At 38.1% G+C, this 20148-nt stretch overlaps 1 protein-coding gene across 2 annotated transcripts in view; it reads right to left on the minus strand.

Annotated features, from left to right (window-relative positions):
- The window catches only part of Wdr92 (dynein axonemal assembly factor 10), an 81307-nt gene that overhangs the window by 2993 nt on the left and 58166 nt on the right, over positions 1-20148 (minus strand). For both annotated transcript variants that reach the window (XM_081730872.1, XM_081730871.1), the window contains one exon: positions 9022-9119. In XM_081730872.1, coding sequence (XP_081586998.1) covers positions 9022-9119 — 98 coding nt within the window. The remainder of the gene's footprint in view (positions 1-9021; positions 9120-20148) is intronic.

The raw sequence follows: 20148 nt of genomic DNA on the forward strand, positions 1-20148 counted from the left end.
GATCGAGTTTTGGACTGGGAACTACATTTATTTTCTTTAAATCAATGATGCCTTACTTTCACGCAGCAGGTCATATTTTTAAGCCAAATGTGCCCATTTATATGTGCAGCAAATGGAGGAGTTGAATGGAAAAATGGACAACGCTGAATTCAGAAATTTTATTAAAAGTTATTTTACTATTCGAAGAAAAGACAAAGTATGGAGTGGAGTATCGCCAGATATGATAATAAACGAATGTCTTATGAAATCCATGAAAGTAACACAAGGTCGAAAAATGGCTGATTCTGCTTTATCAAGATGGATTTCCTCATGTCCTACAAACATGAAAATATCAGAAGTTTTGGAAGACCTGTGAAAAACTGTTTGTATCCTCAGAACATGTTGAATTTCGGTCATCCAGACAGTCACGAGATAACTCTTATCTGACAAAGCTATCTAATTGTTTACTGCTTCACAATTGTTGCAACGATAATTGCCTTAAGCACTTATTGATAAATATAGCTACCGGGTTGGTTGCTGATGATAAAACGAATTGTGACAGTGCAAAAGAAGTTCGTGAAAAACTCCTATCCTCTGTCGCAGGAGGTTCCTTTCAGAGGGGAGAAAAGGAGTTATGCCAATATCTGCCACGAGCAATACATTGATGATCAGGAATGAAAGGGTAGTTTCAATCCTTCGCAACTGTTTATCAGGATTGCTGCTGTGCTCAAGTCAAATGAAAATTTACGAAATCATCTCAAATATGAACAAGTTGCTCAACCACCCTCGCTCTTTGATGATGTTTCCTTGAGGAAGAACCAAAATCAGCTTTAGCAGCTATCATTGAATCGGTTCAGCCGTGTGTTAAGGTACCATCAACCGACTTGTTCATTGTAGACGGAGGATTTCTTCTGCACGCATTGGCTTGGAGTGAATCTCACACCTACAGAGATATAAGCCTGAAATATGTTAGATTTGTGTAGAGACGCTTCTCGCCATGTAAGGCAGTATTTTTTTTTATATATAGATACACCTGCGCTTTATCAACTAAAAGTGTGGAGGGGCAAAGAAGGACGATGTCAAAATGTCTGCGAGTATTGCCTTTGACGAAACCATGATGGCACCGACTAAAGAAGCTAATATTTTGCGAAATTCAGAGAACAAATCAAGACTCATTCAAATGATGATGGATTATTTCCAATCTGAAGGAATAACTGTTATGCAAGCGGATAGAGACGCAGATACACTAATCTGACCAATTGCAGTAAATGAAAGTCAATCCAGTGCCAGATCAGTTGCAGTAATACGTACTGATACAGATCTGCTTACAATTCTAATTGCAGTAGGTATCCCAGGAACATCACTGTATATTTTTACGACCCCTATCAACTAACTACGATGGAAAATGTTACGACATAACCAGAACACAAGAAGCTCTGGGACGATAAAGGACGTCCTTCTCCTGCACACAGTCACTGGATGTGACACTACGCCCACAATACAGAAAGGGGAAATCTAAAGTTTTCAAGTTGATAAAGCAAAATGACGAACTGGGTTCTTTAATTTCACAGTTCAACATTTCTCAGCTTCATCATCAAAAGATAACTGAAAGTAGAGAAACATTTATGAAACATCTTTTTGAAGGAAAACAAATTAATTCTCTGGACGACCTGCGATACATCCGGTACAATAAGGAAGTAATCAAAACTGTTCCAAATTTAATTTGGCAACTCTTCCACCAACAAGTGCAGCAGCTTCACAACATTCACTTCGGTTTTATCTCCAAATCCAGCAGTGGCTAGGGAACAACCTGGACCCTACTGAATGAGGATGGTTCATGAAGGAAGATAGACTGAACCCAGTGCCTTCAACGCTTCTCGCAGCTTCCGAAGAACTTCTAGCACTAATATTTTGTGACTGGAAAATAACAGCAAGAAGGGACTGTGACGAAATATGCCAACGCAAAAGGGCAAATATGCAGTGTATAAAGTTTTGTACCTTTTGCTTAGGGGAGATCTGTAAAAATGCAGCTCCTCCCTCTAATGGTTTCGATGATGATGATGATAATGATGATGATGATGAATGCCTAGCTAATATTTTTCGTGTACGAACTGTAAAAAAAAAATAAATAAAATAAAATTTAAAAAAAAAACCTACAAGAAACATTTTAATAACATTTTTGTCGATTTATAAATGTACCCAACTTATAAGTTCAGCTAAAACTAAAGAGCACAAAAATGTTGCCTTTCGGCATCAATAAAATTAATACATACACATATGGAATTGTTTTATTGGCCATTTTATGGTATTATTGAAGTAGTAATTCTTGTAGAGTAGACACGTTTTTTTCATAATTGAAATATGTTTATTCTTAACTTAGATATGTGGAAAATCATCAAACAAGGCAAAAGTGCTTGGCGGCCATCTTGGATCCGCCATTTTGGAGGAAAGCGGACATGGAAAATTAGGGGACTTTTCAGGATTCGTTCTGCATGTAAAGAGGAACTAATCCTGAAATTTTCAGCTAATTATGAATTATTTTCACATAAAATCCTAAATTTACAGGGCTATTACGCGAAATATGTAGTCGAATAAAGAGTGCGCAGGAACTCCTGTTACAAAGTGGTCGCTCGTACGGGTGTAGTTGTTTGGGCAGTTGTGAAGAAACACCAAAGCGACTGCACGTGTGCAAAGTGTTTGTGTAGTGCCAAAATAAAAACAATGGCAAACAATATTAAGTGACACGAAATCATTAAGCTTTTCCTGGTCAATGAACATGACACCAAGAAATGAATGTTCGGACCTTCTACAGAGCATCGCAGCAATATCGTGAGACTTAAGATGTTATGTACAAGCAACTATCAGAGTGAATTCCTGCGGTGAAGACTGTGCATAATGTGGCAAAGTTGAAGTGATTGCTCATGAAGTACTATCAAAAGTCAATGTACGTGTCTCAAAAAAAGATGTTAGTATCGCAACAAAGACTAAACAACCTGTCCTATAGTATACAAAGGATCAAGGTACAAGTGCAAAACGTTTCTGGAAATGGCACTACAAGCAGCTAGTGAAATTTATCATAGCGGATGACGAAACTTACGTACCGTGAGATCCAACATAAAGGAAACCAGATAAAGGATTTTGGAATGATATTCCGGGTATTAACATTCCTGTTGACTTCAAAGTGAAACGTAGGAAGTTTTCTGCAAATTTCTGGTGTGGCAAGGCCATTGTTCAGGATGATGTCATCAGTGATCCATTCATCATTTAAGAGTTCTTGAATGCAAGACCTACTTCAAAGATATCATTCGTGGCCCTTTTTGACATTTGGCACCCTCCTCCTGTTTTCGTCTGTTCTTTCGACGAGTCACTTGCGCATGACATTAGGGAATCTTTTTTTTTTTTTAATCTTTCCTCCCTACAGTAAATCGGCCATAGAAGGAAAAATGAAAGAAGATCTTTGTTCCTTTGCTTCCGGTAAATGTTTCGAATTTTATTTTCTAGGGAGAAAGTAAGCACAAGAAGAAAAGAAAATATGTAGAACTAGCAGCGTTCACCCCGCTTCGCTGCGGTCACCCCGGAACGCAATAAACTTTGTTACTTAGATAATTTTTACTTTTTCGCTTTCAAGTGATATGATAAAAACCATAGAAGATTGCAGTAAATGTTAACATTATATCGCCTGTCATTTATGTTAACCCGCCCCGCTTCGCTGCGGTCACCCCGGAACGCAATAAACTTTGTTACTTAGATAATTTTTACTTTTTCGCTTTCAAGTGATATGATAAAAACCATAGTAGATTGCAGTAAATGTTAACATTATATCGCCTGTCATTTATGTTAACCCGCCGAGTGACACGGTCATGCGGGTTGCATATAAATACGTTTATTTTTACCTATGATGAACTAACAAAGGATTTGTACGTTATGGACACTTGAATGGTCAATTATCTCAAGACACTGGTAATTAAAAATTAAAGTGATATGATAAAAACCATCTAGGGTCCAAATCCTAATAACCCCCCAAAAATGAAAGAAATTGGTTCAGCCGTATTAGCGTGATGAGGGAACAAAGGATTTGTGCGTTCTCTTTTATATATAAGATTGAAATTTGAAACTTTTTTTTTTTAATAGTTCAACCCCATTAGTACTCTACTTCCCACGTATAGACAAAAGGAGATCAAATATTTTCCTGATAGAGATGCAAGGCAACTCCTTTTGAAGTACCACAATATTGCATTTGTGCCTAAAGAGAAAAATTCACTGAATGTCTCCTTTTTACGTCCAAACGAAAAGTTCTAGAGACTGTGCAAGCATGCATACTGGCACAGTGACAAGAATTTCACACCAGACCTAGTAGCTTTCAAACGTGCCTGGACACGCATTTTCAAGACTAGCAGCCAAACATTAAAAAAAAAAAAAATCAACCTTCAAAAGTGACCTTTACAAAGTGGGTGACCATGGGATCGATGCACTAATACATTAATGGTTTCCTTCCAAGAAAATGTTTCTGTCCTCATTAGTTTTCTTTCAAATATTATCATGGTTTTTCCTAATAACTTGCGTTTGTAATATGTGACAGGAATTCTTCCGCACCCTTTATATTGTGATAGGCTGTGCTTTGGTAGAAGTATTGGGGTATCTGAGTGTTAAGATAAATTAGAGCTTTTCCAACATAAACGGCTGCATTTAAGGATATCAATGGGATAGAAGAACTACAACTTCCGGAATATGAAATGTATGTTATCTTTATGATGAGATGTTGAATGGTTCAATTGAAACTGTTTACAAGGAAACTTGTGCATTTCTGACATGTCACTGAAAAGTATGAGGTGTTTCAAAGAAGACGAGTTAATAAAGTTGTGAAAGTTTAAGAAGAAGAGGTGAGGGAAAGAGCTTCTCTATTTCCACATTCTCTAAGGCATAATTGTATAGTTCGGCCTTATTGGAGATGACATTGTGTTGTAGGAAGGTCCTATTGTAGCGAGGCGATCTTGCATGATGGTCTCTGCACTGAATCTAAATTAGTGCACGGTTAGTAAATATTCAGTAGCAGGCCTCTTTCTTAACAATTTCAGCATTCCAGAAGTACGTAAAACAAAATAAAAGAACCACTTAACATTATTTAAAAAAAAAAAAAAAGTATCGAAGGTGCACTTACGACGTTCCGGAGCGTAGCGGTTCTTTAGAGAGATGGAAGAAATAAATAGGAAAAGAAAATTAAGAGGTAATAGTAGAATGACGTAGTGTACAATAGGTCTGGTAATTCAAAAAGAAACTCGTAATTCCATAAATTACCTAATGAAATACTACGATCGTATCAATAATAATAAAAAACATAGTTCTTCGAGCATAAGGTAAAAAAAAAAAAAAAAAAAAAACGCACTGATGATGGCAAAACTTTATAGCTGATATTTTTGAGAATGGATTGTTATTCGAATACCTAGGTGAGTGTTGAGCTTCTGTTGTTATTAGTTGTAATTCCAGTTGAAAAAAAGTTTCTAATGTTTATGCATCACGTTTCTGTCAATAACTTTTGTTCTTGTAGCAAATTTCTAGGTTCCATCCTTCCTACAGTCTCTTTTAGGTTGTTTTCTCAACAAATTCAGAACTGTGTTCTAACTTTTATCCAAATCTACATTCAATTATGGGTTCTTTAATTTTATGATTTAAAAATAATAATAATAATATTGGAGTTTTGCAAGATCTTGATTTCCGTTTACATCAAGCAAATCACTGAGTTTCAAATGCTGGGAAAGCCCCAAACCTGGGAATCCATATGTTCTAAATGTGCTTTCTAAGTCTCGTGGCAAAGTTCTTTTTAGTTTTTCCAATGTAAGTTTCGCCACATGAACAGAAAACTTTGTGAACATACTATTTTCTAATTATCGGTACTATAGGTAGGAATATTTTCTTAAATCATTGGACCAATATGTACTTTTACAAGTACTTTCCAATTTCATTTTCCTATTTATTTATTTCTACGCTCCGAAACATCGTAGGTGTAATTTTGATACATTGAATAGTGAGTTTGAAATTTGTTCAACACATTGCCAACCTCAAAGAATCAACATTTCATTAGCAACACTCGTCAACAGTGAAAATGCTTCGGAGATAAAAATAACCAATTCTTACTAATTTTAGGATGCTGAAAACGAATATCAAATTAGTTTTTGAAGATTGGTTCGTGTTTCAAAGAAATACATTATCACTGGATGTGTTCTGGTGAGCAAATTAAGGGTTCGTGGCAACAAGAGCTGTCTGCTTATTTCAATAAACTTCCATTGTTTGACGGTTAGTTCCATTTTTATCCTCAGGGACGTACGCAGAGAGTGGGTCCTGCGGCTCATGACCCCTCCAGATTTCGACTTTTTTGTAAATTTAGTCTAATTGCAGGTGCAATTTTACAAATTTTAATATAATTTAACCTCAAATTGTATTTGGACCCCCCGAAAAGTTTAGGACCCTCCCGAAATAAAAATTCCTGCGTACGTCTGTGGTTATCCTTATTACTCGCACTTCATTGCTGAAAAAGAAACATTAACCCCATCACGGTTTAGTTTGTACTGAAGAGTTTGCCAGAGAAAACGTGTTGTATAAGGTTCTTTTGTAGTTTCAATTGGCCATCCCGGACGTGTTCGTGGTTGTGGTGAGGCATTGGGTGCTGTTATTTTTATTATTATTATTTATTGTTCTATGAATGTACCGAGAAAAATATGTCGCGTAAATGTGTTTACAGTGCAGAGCAAATTGTTGTTTTTAACGAAGTGAAACGAAAAGTGGAATTCACGCCTATCATAAAGAAAGCGTATCACTTGTACTTTGGCTGTAAAGTGGGAGATATGGACAAGAAGTGGGCATCACATATTTCTTGTAATACTTGTTCTACAAACTTACGGGACTGGCTACATGGATAAAGGCCATGCATGTCATTTGCAGTTCCAATGATATGGAGACAGCAGACAAAGTGGACTACTACTTATCCAAATATTCCTTAAGATGTTCGTCACTGTGCCACATTCTGAAGAACTAAAGGTTCCACTCCCGTACCTTACTCCAGTGTTTCATCCGATGAAGAGTAAAAGGCGGACAAAGTCGACCCAGGTTGCTAAATGCTGTTGCAGATTCATCGTCTTTCACCGATCCTGACTTCACAAAACCAACATATCGTTATTTATTCGCCATATGATACTCAACCTGAATTAAATTACCTGGGGTTGTCAGAAAGTGGCGCAGAGCTACTGGCATCTAGACTCAAGAAGTGCGGAGCTTATTCTAAAGATCTAAAAGTGTCCGTGTTTTGAACCGTCAGAATCCCCTGGAACAGTATTTTCAGTAGAAAGTAACGTAGTATGTTGTAACAATGTAACTGATCTTATGAGTAAACTTAACATAGAAGATAATCCCGAATCCCGGGAAATGGCGGCTACTCATAGACGCATTAAAACTATTCTTCAAATATATTTTGCGTAAACTTCCACAAATTGCTGAAACTAAAATCAGGTAGGGAATCTTTGTGGGCCCTCAAATTCGCTAACTCCTCAATGATCCCGAATTTGATGCAGTGTTAGAAGATAAGGAGATTGCGTGGGATTCTTTCCGAAAAGTGGTGACGAATGTTTTGGGAAACGAGCGGTTTCAGAACTAAAGGAAGTGATGGAGCATCTAATATCTTCTATCAAGCAATGAGGTGTAATCTGAAACTAAAAATGCATATGTTGCACGAAGAAATTGCGGAGCAGTCATTGATGAACATGGAAAGCATTTCTATCAAGTTATCGTTTCTCCGTCATAGATACATCAGGGCCACTGGAGCAAGTCTGCGCTTGTCGAGTATTCTTGGACAATCGCTAGAGATGTTGTTCCAGAACTATAATACACGAGACAGGCAAAGAGGCGCCATTTGTAATATCCATGTAAGTTGTTTTATCACTTTCATTGTATACAGTTTTAATTTTTTATTGACGCTTTTATATTCTTTGAAACACACGCTGTGCCAAGCACACACACACTCAATCAATTATCATACCCTATAACCTATATGTCAAGTGATTTTTTTTATCTCGTATGTAGAGGGTCTAACGTTATAACAAAACGCATTTTCCTCTCTTTACGAACGAACATCACATTTTTATCTTATATCTCACTTTTCCCTATATAAAATTTGGTATTGTCAAGTATGGTTGAGAAATATTTTCCTTCATAATTATTGCAGATATTGCAATGAAACTTGGTACACGCATTGCATATGAACCACAGTAGCTTCAAGGTTATTGTATTTTGGTGTCTGTAGCTGGGGCCGCACCAGGGCGCATTACATTTGAAAAAATAATATTTTTGGATGGAAAATTCCCAATTTTACTCCAATTTACCCTTTTCTTGTACATCACACACACATTCTCATGGTACCATTTGAAAGCCTGTTTTATTCTGAAGAGAATGACGTATAAGTCATGATACACAAATAAATAGCACTATTTGGATTCTTTTTATTTTATATCCCACTTTTTCCCATATGAAATTTGGTATTGTCTAGCAGAACTGAGAAATATTTGTCCCCTCACAACTATTGTAGATATTACAATGAAACTTGCACATGTATTACGTATAAACTACAGTAGTTTTAAAGGTATATTATATTTGGGCGCCTTTAGCCGGGGCCGTGGGGTGCTACATTTGACAAAAAGGATTTTTGGACGGGAAATTCCAAATTTTACCTTAAATTTCCCTCTTATACATCACGCGCATAGTACCATTTGCAAGCTTGGTTTATTCTGAAGCAAATGGCATATGAACCACGATACTCGGATGAACAAAATTGAAGCAATAGCTACTTAAGTGAAAGGCCAAATAGAAAATGCAAGAATCTAAAAAGTGTTAATACTACGTAACATATATTTCTGTCGATTACACTTAAACTCGAACCAATTCAGCATTTTTATTTTCATTTTCATATTCAGCATCCTCATTTGCATAAGAAAATGTACTTTCATTTCCGAAGCATGAAAAAAAAAAAAATGTCTAGTGCAATTCATGTATACATACTATTTCCATAAGCAGAGACTTCCTGTTCCGCCACAAGTCATGAAGATCTCTCTGTTTTGAGGTAAATGTCTACACATCCAGATGGTTGCCTTATGTGCCTGAAACAAAAGAGAACAATCGTAGAATTACCGTAGTTCGAAACAGAAAATAAGATTTTAACATTTTAAGTGGGCTTAGTGGGAGACAAACATCGTGTGCGTGGATTTTCTCGGGGTTCTCCCATCATTTTTTCATTCTACCACTTCATTCATTATCATTACTATCTCTCCTAGCCTCGATGTATAATCGTGGAAATACGTTAAAATAATATAATATACCGCCATTACAAGGGCTCGAAAAATTCCAGGAATCAGGCCAGCTGGTGACTCAAAATACCGAGTCTGGCGCCTAGCTAATTTACGGCTAAAACATGAGGCCGAGGTATCAAATTGAATTTGTAATAGTATAGCGCGTGGTTTTCAGAAGTGGCGTCTAGGTCAGAAGAAAGTTTTTCGAGCATTGGTCATTACAATATAAACAAAGGAGCTCACTACGTGCGAATGTTGCGAGAACTGCCAAAGTCGATATAGGATCGTAACAGACAGATCGGAGACTGAACGTAGTAAATACATGGTTTTACATTGAAACTACTTACCTCACAAGTATCAGAAATGTTGATTATTTCGAGCGTACTGCATTCGAAATAATCGGCACTTATAAACCCATCAACGTGTACGTGTATTAACCGTTCAAGTTATATTATCTATTACTTACTAAGAATTCCATATTATTGTGTTAATATAGATACTTCCAAAATTAATGAATGACCTAAACAAAAGGTATATAAAATACACACGTTCCTACGGAGTGTACTGTGAATTGCAGAGAAGAATGCAAGAATACAGAATTCTATCTTACTGACTCTTTCCACTGAATTTATCCATCCACTCGCGGCTGTGAAACCTTTTACAGGGTTGGCAGTTTTATACCTAAATTTCCTTCTAGAAATTATGATTCAAAGAAAAGAAACAGATGCAAGTGATGAAATAAATATTTGTCGTTAGAATGACATTATTATTATAATTGTTATTGTAATTTACGGACGATAAAGAGTACTGTCAACCAACATCAGAAAGTGAAACCACTGGGGTATATATGGCGGACTACAATTTTTATGCCTTCAATTTCTATTTACGTTTTCAATCTCGATAAGTAATTTCGTTAAAGAAATTTTTTTAATTCAAAATTTTGGTCATAAAACTTACATCCAAAAAGAGGGTCAAAATCTGATGTAAATAACTATAGACCAATTTCATTACTCAGTAAATGTGACAAACTACTGGAAAAATGTATAAAGAAACAGAAGCTGTTTTTATGGAACAAAATAATGTTTTTTTCAATGAATCAGTATGGTTTCCGAAGTGGCAGAAATACAGAAGATGCTACATAATTAATAGAATTTATTCATAAAAACATGGATAAGAGGTAATTACAGTATTTTAGACCTAGCTAAAGCATCTGATACACTATCATTCTGTTATACAAACTTGAGAAATGTGGAATACGAGTAATGGTGTTATCTTGGTTTGCTAGCTATTTAAGTAACGGAAAACAGACGGTCCAAATTGGAAACTTTCGAAGTAAATGTACAACTATCGAGTACGTGGACACCTGGAGTGTTTCGTTAGAATAGGATTAAAAACTTAATAATGTTTCAGTTATTTCTTCCAGTTTGCGGTAGAAGTGTTCGCGATCATGGCCCCAGCGCGGGCTGAAATATCGAATATTAAGTTTTAATAGGAATAAAATAGCACCGGATGCAAGATTTGTTCTTTTTTATGTTAAATATGCATAGAAAAAAAGAAATCTTTAAGGTTTATGTCCCACGGATATGCCGGCTAGGCTAAACGAAACGATGATGATGAGAAATGAATGAAGTGGGAGGAAACGGGAAAACCCCAAGAAAATCCACGCACACTGTGTTTGTCCACGACAAATTTCACTTGGCAGGAGCTGGGATCGAACCCGCGACCCCATGCACCAGAGGTGAACGCTCTATCACTGAGCAACCGCTGCTCGCTAAATATGCATAGAGCATCTAAAGTTATAGAAGTTATGGACCAGTGAACCGGCACAAACAAACAATAACATAACACACAAAGAGAGCAAAAGTTACTGACTGGACCGAGACTCGAGCCTGGGACCTCCGGCATACCGTGCCGATATATTAACCACTACGCCACCCATTCCGCTTCCAAGAACAGCCACTCACTCTCGAAGTCGATGCTCTCCACTTAGACCACGTGGGTTGTACCAGAGACCACTGCTGTGCTTGGACAATCCCTGTGTCCATATACAGAGCACCAATGACGGTTATGATTTCATATATATTAATGAAAGAGGAAACAACTGTTTTTTTTTTTTTTTTAACACCAGATCCTCTATAGATGTGAATTATATAACACACAAAGTGTGAAAAAGTGACTGGCTGGACCGAGACTCGAATCCGGGACCTACCGTGCCGATGGACACAGGGATTGTCCAAGCACATCAGTGGTCTGGTACAATCAAAGTGGTTCAAGTGGACAGCACCAACGAGCAGTTGTTCTGGGAAGCGGACTGGGGGCGTAATTGTTAACGCATCGGCACAATATGCTGGAGGTCCCTGTTCAGTCAGTCATTTTTTTTGTTAATAATTCACATCTACAGAGAATCCGCTGTGTTAAAAAATCGGTTGTTTCCGTTTTCTTTGATATATATCAATTCCAATCGTCATAGGTGCTCGGTATATGGACACAGGGATTGTCCAAACGCAGCTGTGGTAGTGACCTTCTAGGGCTCGAGCCTATGAAGCATAGATCATGTCGGGCTCGGGCCGGGTTCGGGTCGTAAATTTTTAGATACACAACCATATTTCTCGGGCTTCTTCGGGCCTAACTTTGTAAATATATTGTACAACGATATTTATCGGGCCCTTCTTTCTCGAGAACTTTTAAAGCATATCTAAATTTCTAACTTGAGAGCCCACACTAAAAATCTGATTATCATTGTGTAATTGCGAGTAAAACTAACTCTGTAATGAGAGAAAAACTAAAACTAACAAATAAACATGCTTAGCTTATCTGTGAGTGAAAGTTTGAGAAGCCAGAATGTGGATTCCATTCGTTTTCTTCACAGCAATCGACAATGACTGCTTTGAGGACTATCTGAGTGAGCCCAGTACACATCCAGGGCTCATAGCGAGTCATTTTTTTTTTTTTAACTAAAAGTTACCTTTTTTCAAGTTTGTCACTAAAAGTTACTTTTTTGGGGGTAAAGTCATTTTCTCGTGTGATTTATGTTTTGCATAGGCAGTTTTCTAAGACAAATATAAAATTAAATGCAAAAAGGAAGAAATTTGTTATTTATTATTCTTCTGAGAACTTGCAATACTTGCTGTCATGTGCAGCTGTGTTGCCACATGTGAACCAAGTCTGCTTTATTCTTACTTTAGCTGTTATTATTTCTAAACCACGGTGGGTGCTTAAACTCTCAAGATGGGTTTGAGAGTCCTTCTCTGTCTATCTTTCTTCTAGAACCGTGCAAATATGTAATTAATAATGAACTTTTAAACACAAGTAATCCAATTTTTTTATTAGCTGACAAACTTAAGTAAAATAATTTTTAATCTTAATATGTTAAAACATCACGTATTTCAGCTATGATCCAGCCGGCCCTTTGTTGGTAGAAAAAAAAAAGAAGAAAAAAAAAAAGTAAAATTCCATTTATGCCCAAGTGTAGCATCAAGGTTTAAAGTTACTTTTTGATGAGATTTTGGTCACTTTTCCGTCTGCTTTTGATCACTTTTCAACTATTTAGAAGAGACCAGACCACTATGAGCCCTGCACATTCATTTGCATAAGAATTTGCCACATTGACACTTTGTTTTAAATATTTGAAGTGTTCATGTTTCCAATTCATGAGAATTTATATGAATGAAATGAAGTATTTAGTTTAACGTCTCACAATTATGCACCGAGGCTAAGGTAGACGGAATTTATATAAATGATCATTTTCTTTAGAGAATTCATATGGTTAGTAAGTGTAAACAATAATCTTCATTTCCTTATTTTCCCTCAATCATGTAAGCTTATAAAATGCAAAATTCAACTTCTAATTGTTGTAAATAAAAATACAATTTTGCATTAATTATTAAAATTCAGTAATTCGAGCTCATTTGATTATCACACGAACTCGGGTCTAAAGGTTAAAACATATTTCGGACTCGGGCCGGGCCCGGGCTGAAAATTCCGGCCTCTAAGCAGTGGTCTGTGGTACAACATAAGCACCCTGGACAAAAAATTGCGAAGTACGTAGTTTATTGGTCAACACCATGTTACATCCACACTGACTCGGATAACAGGTTTGATTTTGTTTGGCATACTGTCAATGTGAGATCGGATGACATTCACGTCCAGTTTGGTCCATTCCTGGAGCAACTGGGCACGCAAAGCGGCCAACGTGGGGGGATGTCGCTGTCTCTTCTTCACTGCCCGTTCCAACAGGTCCCAAATTTCTTCGATCACGTTGAGATCAAAGAAATTTGTGGGATGTCCACCTGAGCTCAGCAAACCAATCCTGCACAATCCTGGCTCAGTGAACGGTGTAGTTGGCATCTTGGAATTGGTGTTCGGGGATGTGACCATCTTGCAGAAACTGGACGAATGGCACCACCTCATTATCCAGAATAATCACGTAATCCGCAGCTGCATGCGTTGCTCACCTCTATCAAGGGACCCACAGCAGCACTGGAAATACATCCCCAAAACATGACACTACCACCCCCTTCTGCACAGCCAGTTGCACACACTCTGCTTTGTAGGCTTCTCCGGTCCGCCGCATCACCCTGACCCGGCCGTCATTGGAATGGAGGCAGAACCGGGACTCGTCGGACCAGATGATGCGTCGCCACTCTTCAGTAGTCCAGTGGTGGTGTTTCGCCCACACCAGGCGATTTTTCTTCTGTGTGGCAGTCAGCCTGGGGCGTACCCGGGCAACGCGATTGAATGTGCCTACACCATGCAGTTATTGGCGCAACGTTCGCTCAGACACTGGACGACTAGGTCCTGCATTGTACTCCTGCAGCAGTTCCTGTCGGGATTGAAACCGCTGAGGTTGGTAATCTCCCCAGACGTCGACGGTCGCGCTGGGCCATGATGGGTTCTCGGACACAGTCGCTCCGCGAGGATTGCTAGCTGTCTGACGCCCTCCACTGTGCATGGACAGCACTGACCGTGGACTCGGACACGCCAATAAACTGAGCCGCCACCTGCAGGGAATGTCCATGTTCACGTCCAAACACAATGGCTCCTTTTAGCCACTCGGTCACATTCTTCCTTCGGCCCATGGTTCATCCTGCACTGAAAACATCGCATCAGTATACACGTCGTACCAGCGTGACAGTGTCAACAATAACATACAAGACCCTAATTTGCGGTATCGACAGGCATATTGCTATATCAGGCCTGTTGTCTCATGGCCTAGCGAATGCTCCCACTTCGTAATTTTTTGTTCGGGATGCTTATGTGGTCCAAGTGGAGAGCACCAACCTTGAGAATGAGAAAAAGAGTGGCTGTTCTGGGAAGCAGACTGGGTGGTGTAGTGGTTAAGGCATCGGCACGGTATGCCGGAGTTCCCGGGTTCAAGTTCCGGTCCAGTCAGTCACTTTTTCACTCTTTGTATGTTATATAATTTACATTTACAGATGATCTAGTGTGTTAAAAAATCGGTTGTTTCCTCTTACATTGTTTACCCCCTAAATGAACAATAACATAATTGATAATGTTAAAATTGATATTTAGTTGCTAATAATTTCGAGAATTTTATTATCTACTTCGGTGCACTTAATAAGTAGATTAGTTTTCTTTATCAAACCATGTGTTCTTTACCTGATATAACTTATTATATTACATATAATAATTGATACGACTATTACTACTAATTTAGGTTTATTTATGAAGTTATATAATACAGATATAAAAAGATTGTAATGTCTTTCAAGTACGTAATATTGTGTAAAATATGAATTTGCTTATATTCGTCAACGACTATCGACATGTTCGAAATATTACAACTGTTAGCATTCAAATTTAAATTTTGTGTATATAAGTATTTAGTATACTTATATAAATATATACGTACTAATATTTAGTATTAATACGTATTATATAAATATATAATACTAATATTTAGTATACTTATATACAGGCGTCCTCCCCGATAAACACCACCTTTACGAAGACACTTATGTGTCGGGTAGGGAGGATTGCGTGCTACAGTGAAATTTAGAGCTGTGTCGGTGGTAGTTCACTACCAGAAGGGCCACCCCTACCGAATTGGCCTAAATGGAGTAGCCAGACGAAGAGTGTTCTGGGAGAAGGTAGCAGTTCTCCAGTAGCCAAGTTGGCGGAAATCATAGTGATTGGTACGGCAACTTGGAAATTAGTCCCAGGCGTGGTCAGAGTGACTTTAACGGCTGGGATACTGCGGGGTGGAAGGCAACGGGAAACCACCACTCTATTTTTCCCTAGTTTGTTGGCAGCAAAAATAGAACATATGAACAATGGTCTTTCGCAGATCAAAATGTAGTTCGGAGGTAAAATATCCCCCCATTCGGATCTCCGGGAGGGGGATGGCTTGGGAAGGACTACTGGACAAGAAAGTAATAATGGGGGGAAGACAGACAGATAAAGAAAGACTGGGAAGAGCAAAAGGTTTAGGATAGGGACATGGAACGTACGTACTATGTTACAGGGAGGAAAATTAGAAAATCTTAAAGAAGAAATGAAATAAAATAATTTAGATTTGGTAGGCGTTTGTGAAGTTAGATGGGAAGATAATGGGGTATTGAACAGCGAAGGATATAGAATGTTTTACTCAGGTAATGCATAGGGCGGTCATAATGGCGTAGGAATAATTCTTGGAAAGCGCTTAAAGGAGAAGGTAGTGAAAGTAGAATTTATTGATGATAGAGTTATGATGTTAAGACTTAAAGGGAAAACGAAGGATCTAGTGGTGATACAGACATATGCACCGACGACTTCGCATGCAACTGAAGAAGTAGAGGAAAATTATGAGAAATTAGAAGAAATTATAGATAGGGAGAAGAAGGGTGCATGCATAATTCTAATGGGAGATTTCAATGCAGTTGTGGGAGAAAAACAGGAAGGTAGTATCGTAGGCAAATATGGTTTAGGCGAAAGAAATGAAAGGGGAGAGGGACTGGTGAATTTCTGTAGACAGAATTGACTACTAATTGGGAACACTTGGTTCAATCAGCACAAGAGAAGAAGATATACATGGAAATAACCAATAGACGGCGGAAGATATCAGATAGACTATGTTATGATTCAGGACAGGTATCGGAATAGCTTAAAGAACGCGAAGACCCTTCCCGGGGCTGATATTTTCTCTGATCATAATCTTGTGCTGGCCGAAGTAGATATTCAACTGAAAAATGTAGGCAGAAGAAAAGTAGGTAACAAAGTGTTGAATACTGAAAGGTTGAAAAACGAGGAAATAAGAAATCTTTTCGTTGAAAAATTTGAAGAAAAATGTTCAAACGAGGAAAGGATGGGCGCAGGTAGTAACGCACGGTGGGAACATATTAAACGTTGTTTACAGCAGGCTGCAAGAGAAGCAGTAGGTTACCGCGAAAACAAAACTGCTAAGAAACCATGGGTTACAGAGCAGATGTTGCAGAAAATGAGGGAAAGGAAGATGTGGAAACAGATTGATACAGAAGAGGGCAGAAAGATGTACAGAAAGTTAAATAATGAATTACGAAGAGAAACAGACAGAGTGAGGGAAGAGTTTTACAAAAGAAAATACGAGGACTTAGAAGAATTAGAAAGAGATGGGAAATATGAGGAAATGTGCAAGGAGGTGAAATCTATGGAATTTCGGAGGAAACAAGGGGGTATTATGATGGCAGTAGAAAATAAGAATGGGAAGGTAGTTAGCGAGAGAAATGAGGTCATAGGAAGGTGGAAAGAATACGTTGAAGACTTATATGAGAGTAGGGATAGACCGTGTAGCCTAAATGTTGAAGTAGAAAATGAAGTAGGTGAGGATGATAAAGGATTTAGTATTCTTCGGGATGAGTTTGAAAAGGCTATATCCGAGATTAGGAATGGAAAGGCAACCGGAATAGATAACATACCAATCGAATTCATTAAAAATATAGGAGACAAGGGAAAGAAAGAATTGTTGCGACTATGCAATGAAATATATGAAACAGGAAAATAGCCAAAACTCTTTCTGAAAACGATCATGATACCGATGGCTAAGAAATCGAATTCAAAGAGATGTAAGGATTATAGAACTATTAGTCTCATATCTCATGCAGCTAAAATTCTGCTCCGAATACTGAACAGAAGGTTATATGAAAGAACAAATAAAGATGTTGAGGAGGAGCAGTTTGGGTTCAAAAGAGGCAAGGGTACAAGAGATGCAATTGGATTATTAAGGGCGATCGGTGAAAGATTTATAGAAAAAGGGAAATAGGTGTATGTTGTATTTATTGATCTAGAAAAGGCTTTTGACCGCGTGAATTGGGAATTGTTGTTGGGAGTTCTAACGAAGATAGGGTTGGAATGGAAAGATAGAAGACTCATAAGAAACTTATACATGAACCAACAAGTAAGTGTTAAGATAGGGGAAGAACTGACGGAAGAGAGTGCAATTGCAAGGGGAGTTCGACAAGGATGCTGCCTCTCGCCAACACTATTTAGAAGAGATAGTGAAAAAGAGCCTACATGATGATGATGGCATTTCGGTAGGAGGTAGAATGATTAGATGCATAAGATTTGCAGACGATATGGCGCTTCTTGCAGAATCTGAACTAACTAACTCTATGGCCTATGGAACCCGCAGGTTCAGTGCCGCGTTCACAAAAGCTCTCAACTGACTTCTATCCTTAGCTAACTGCATCCAGTTTCTACTTTGTATTCCTATCTCTGCGAGATTCATCTTAATATTATCCTCCCATCTGCGCCTAGGTCTTCCTAATGGTCGTTTTCCTATGGGTCTTCCAGTCAAGACTTTGAAAGCGTTTCTACTTTCTTCCATTCTAGCTACATGGCCTGCCCACCTAAGCCTCCTAGACTTGACGACCCTAACAATGTTGGGTAAACCGTATAAACTATGTAGTTCCTCGTTATGAAGCTTCCGCCATTCCCCATTCTCGTTCCTCTTGGGTCCGAATATTCTTCTCAGGATCCTGTTCTCAAATACTTTCAGTCTATGTTCTTCCCTCAGAGTAAGCGACCATGTTTCGCAACCATACAAAACAACAGGCATGATTATCGTTTTATATATTTTAAGCTTCAAATTCCTCGACAGAATTCGCGACGACAAGAGATTTTGAACCGAATAGTAACACGAATTCCCTGCTTTTAGTCGACATTTAATTTCTTCGTGAATATGATTTTCGTCTGTTAATATTGATCCTAAATATTTGAAAGTATCCACTTTATCAAAAGTATTATTTAATATTTTAACGCCTCCACAATTTGCCGTATTACGGTCCCGACGCACTTCCATGTATTTAGTTTTCTCTGCATTTACTTCTAAACCCATGTCCCTGCAAGCATTTAATAAGATCTCTGCATTTATTTCTACTGTTCTCCTATCATCCCCTATTAAATTTACATCATCAGCATATGCCATCACCTGATGAATGCCGTTCAACTCTAGGCCCTGGTTGCTATCTTTGATTTTCCTTATAGCGTATTCCAGCACAAAGTTAAATAATAATGGCGACAACGCATCTCCTTGTTTCAGGCCATTTTCGACGTGAAAGCTCGTGGACAAAAATTTTCCTACCCGGACTTTACTTTGGGATTCACTTAAGCATATCTTAATTAATCCAATTAGCTTTCTCGGTATTCCAAGTTCTGTAAGAACGTTGTACAATGTTTCTCTCCTAACCGAATCGTAAGCCTTTCTAAAATCAATAAATAGTTGATGTACCGGCGTATTGTATTCCCACTTTTTTTCGAGTATTTGGCGAATGGTAAATATTTGGTCAATAGTTGATCGATTTCGTCTAAATCCGCACTGATAATCTCCAATAATTTCATCTGCGTATGGGGTCAGTCTTGCTAATAGAATATTTGAAAGGATTTTATAGGATGTTGACAGAAGAGAAATGCCTCGATAATTATTACAGTCAGTTTTGTCGCCTTTCTTGTGAATTGGAACAATGATTGATTCTTTCCATTCTTGTGGCAATTCTTCCTTGTTCCAGATAAGGAGAATGAGTTTGTGTATCTTGTTCCACAATTTTTCGCCTCCAGCTAAAATTAACTCAGCCGGAATTTCATCCACACCCGGAGATTTGTGTTTCTTTAATTTCTTTATAGCGGCTTCTACTTCTATTCGATTGGGTTCTGGAATATACGGTTCTGCGGTGTGTATCTCCTTTTCTCCACGCGCATTAGTTTTTGGCTGCGTGTTCAGCAAATCGTCAAAGAAATCTTTCCATCTATTTAAGAGGCTATCCGTATCGGTGAGAACTGTTCCGTCAGCTTTCTTTAATATATAAGCACGTGGTTGATAGCCTTTCTTAAATTCGTTAATCCCCTTATACATGTCCCGATTATTTTTATTTTTACTATTATCTTCAAGTTCCTTAATTTTAGCTTTCAAAAAATCGCGTTTCTTTGTTCTAAGAGTTTTGGAAGTTTCCCGCCTGATATCTGCGAAATTTTGTGTAGTTATTTCATTCGGATTTTGTAGCCACCGCAATTTTGCCTGTTTTCTCTTCTCTGCTAGTTTAATGCATTCTTGGTCGAACCATGGTTTGTTTCTACGTATTTCCGCGTGTCCCAATTTTTCTACTGCTGAACTATCTAATGCTATCTCTAATTTCAATCCAAGTATCCTCAACACTAGTGCACTCCGAGTCTTCTAAAACCGAGAATCTATTCGAAACTTCAATCTGGTATTCCTTTCTTACATGACTCTCTTCTAATTTCTTTAAATTAAATCTCTCCGTTTTCGGACATTGAATATTACCTTTATTGAACGATAATCTCTCCCGTATTATCGCTACTACCAGGTAGTGATCAGTGTCACAATCAGCCCCTCTAAACGACCGGACGTCAA

The sequence above is a fragment of the Thermobia domestica genome, chromosome 11 (assembly GCF_964235325.1).
Source record: "Thermobia domestica chromosome 11, izTheDome1.hap1.1, whole genome shotgun sequence".
Taxonomy (NCBI): Eukaryota; Metazoa; Arthropoda; class Insecta; order Zygentoma; family Lepismatidae; genus Thermobia; species Thermobia domestica.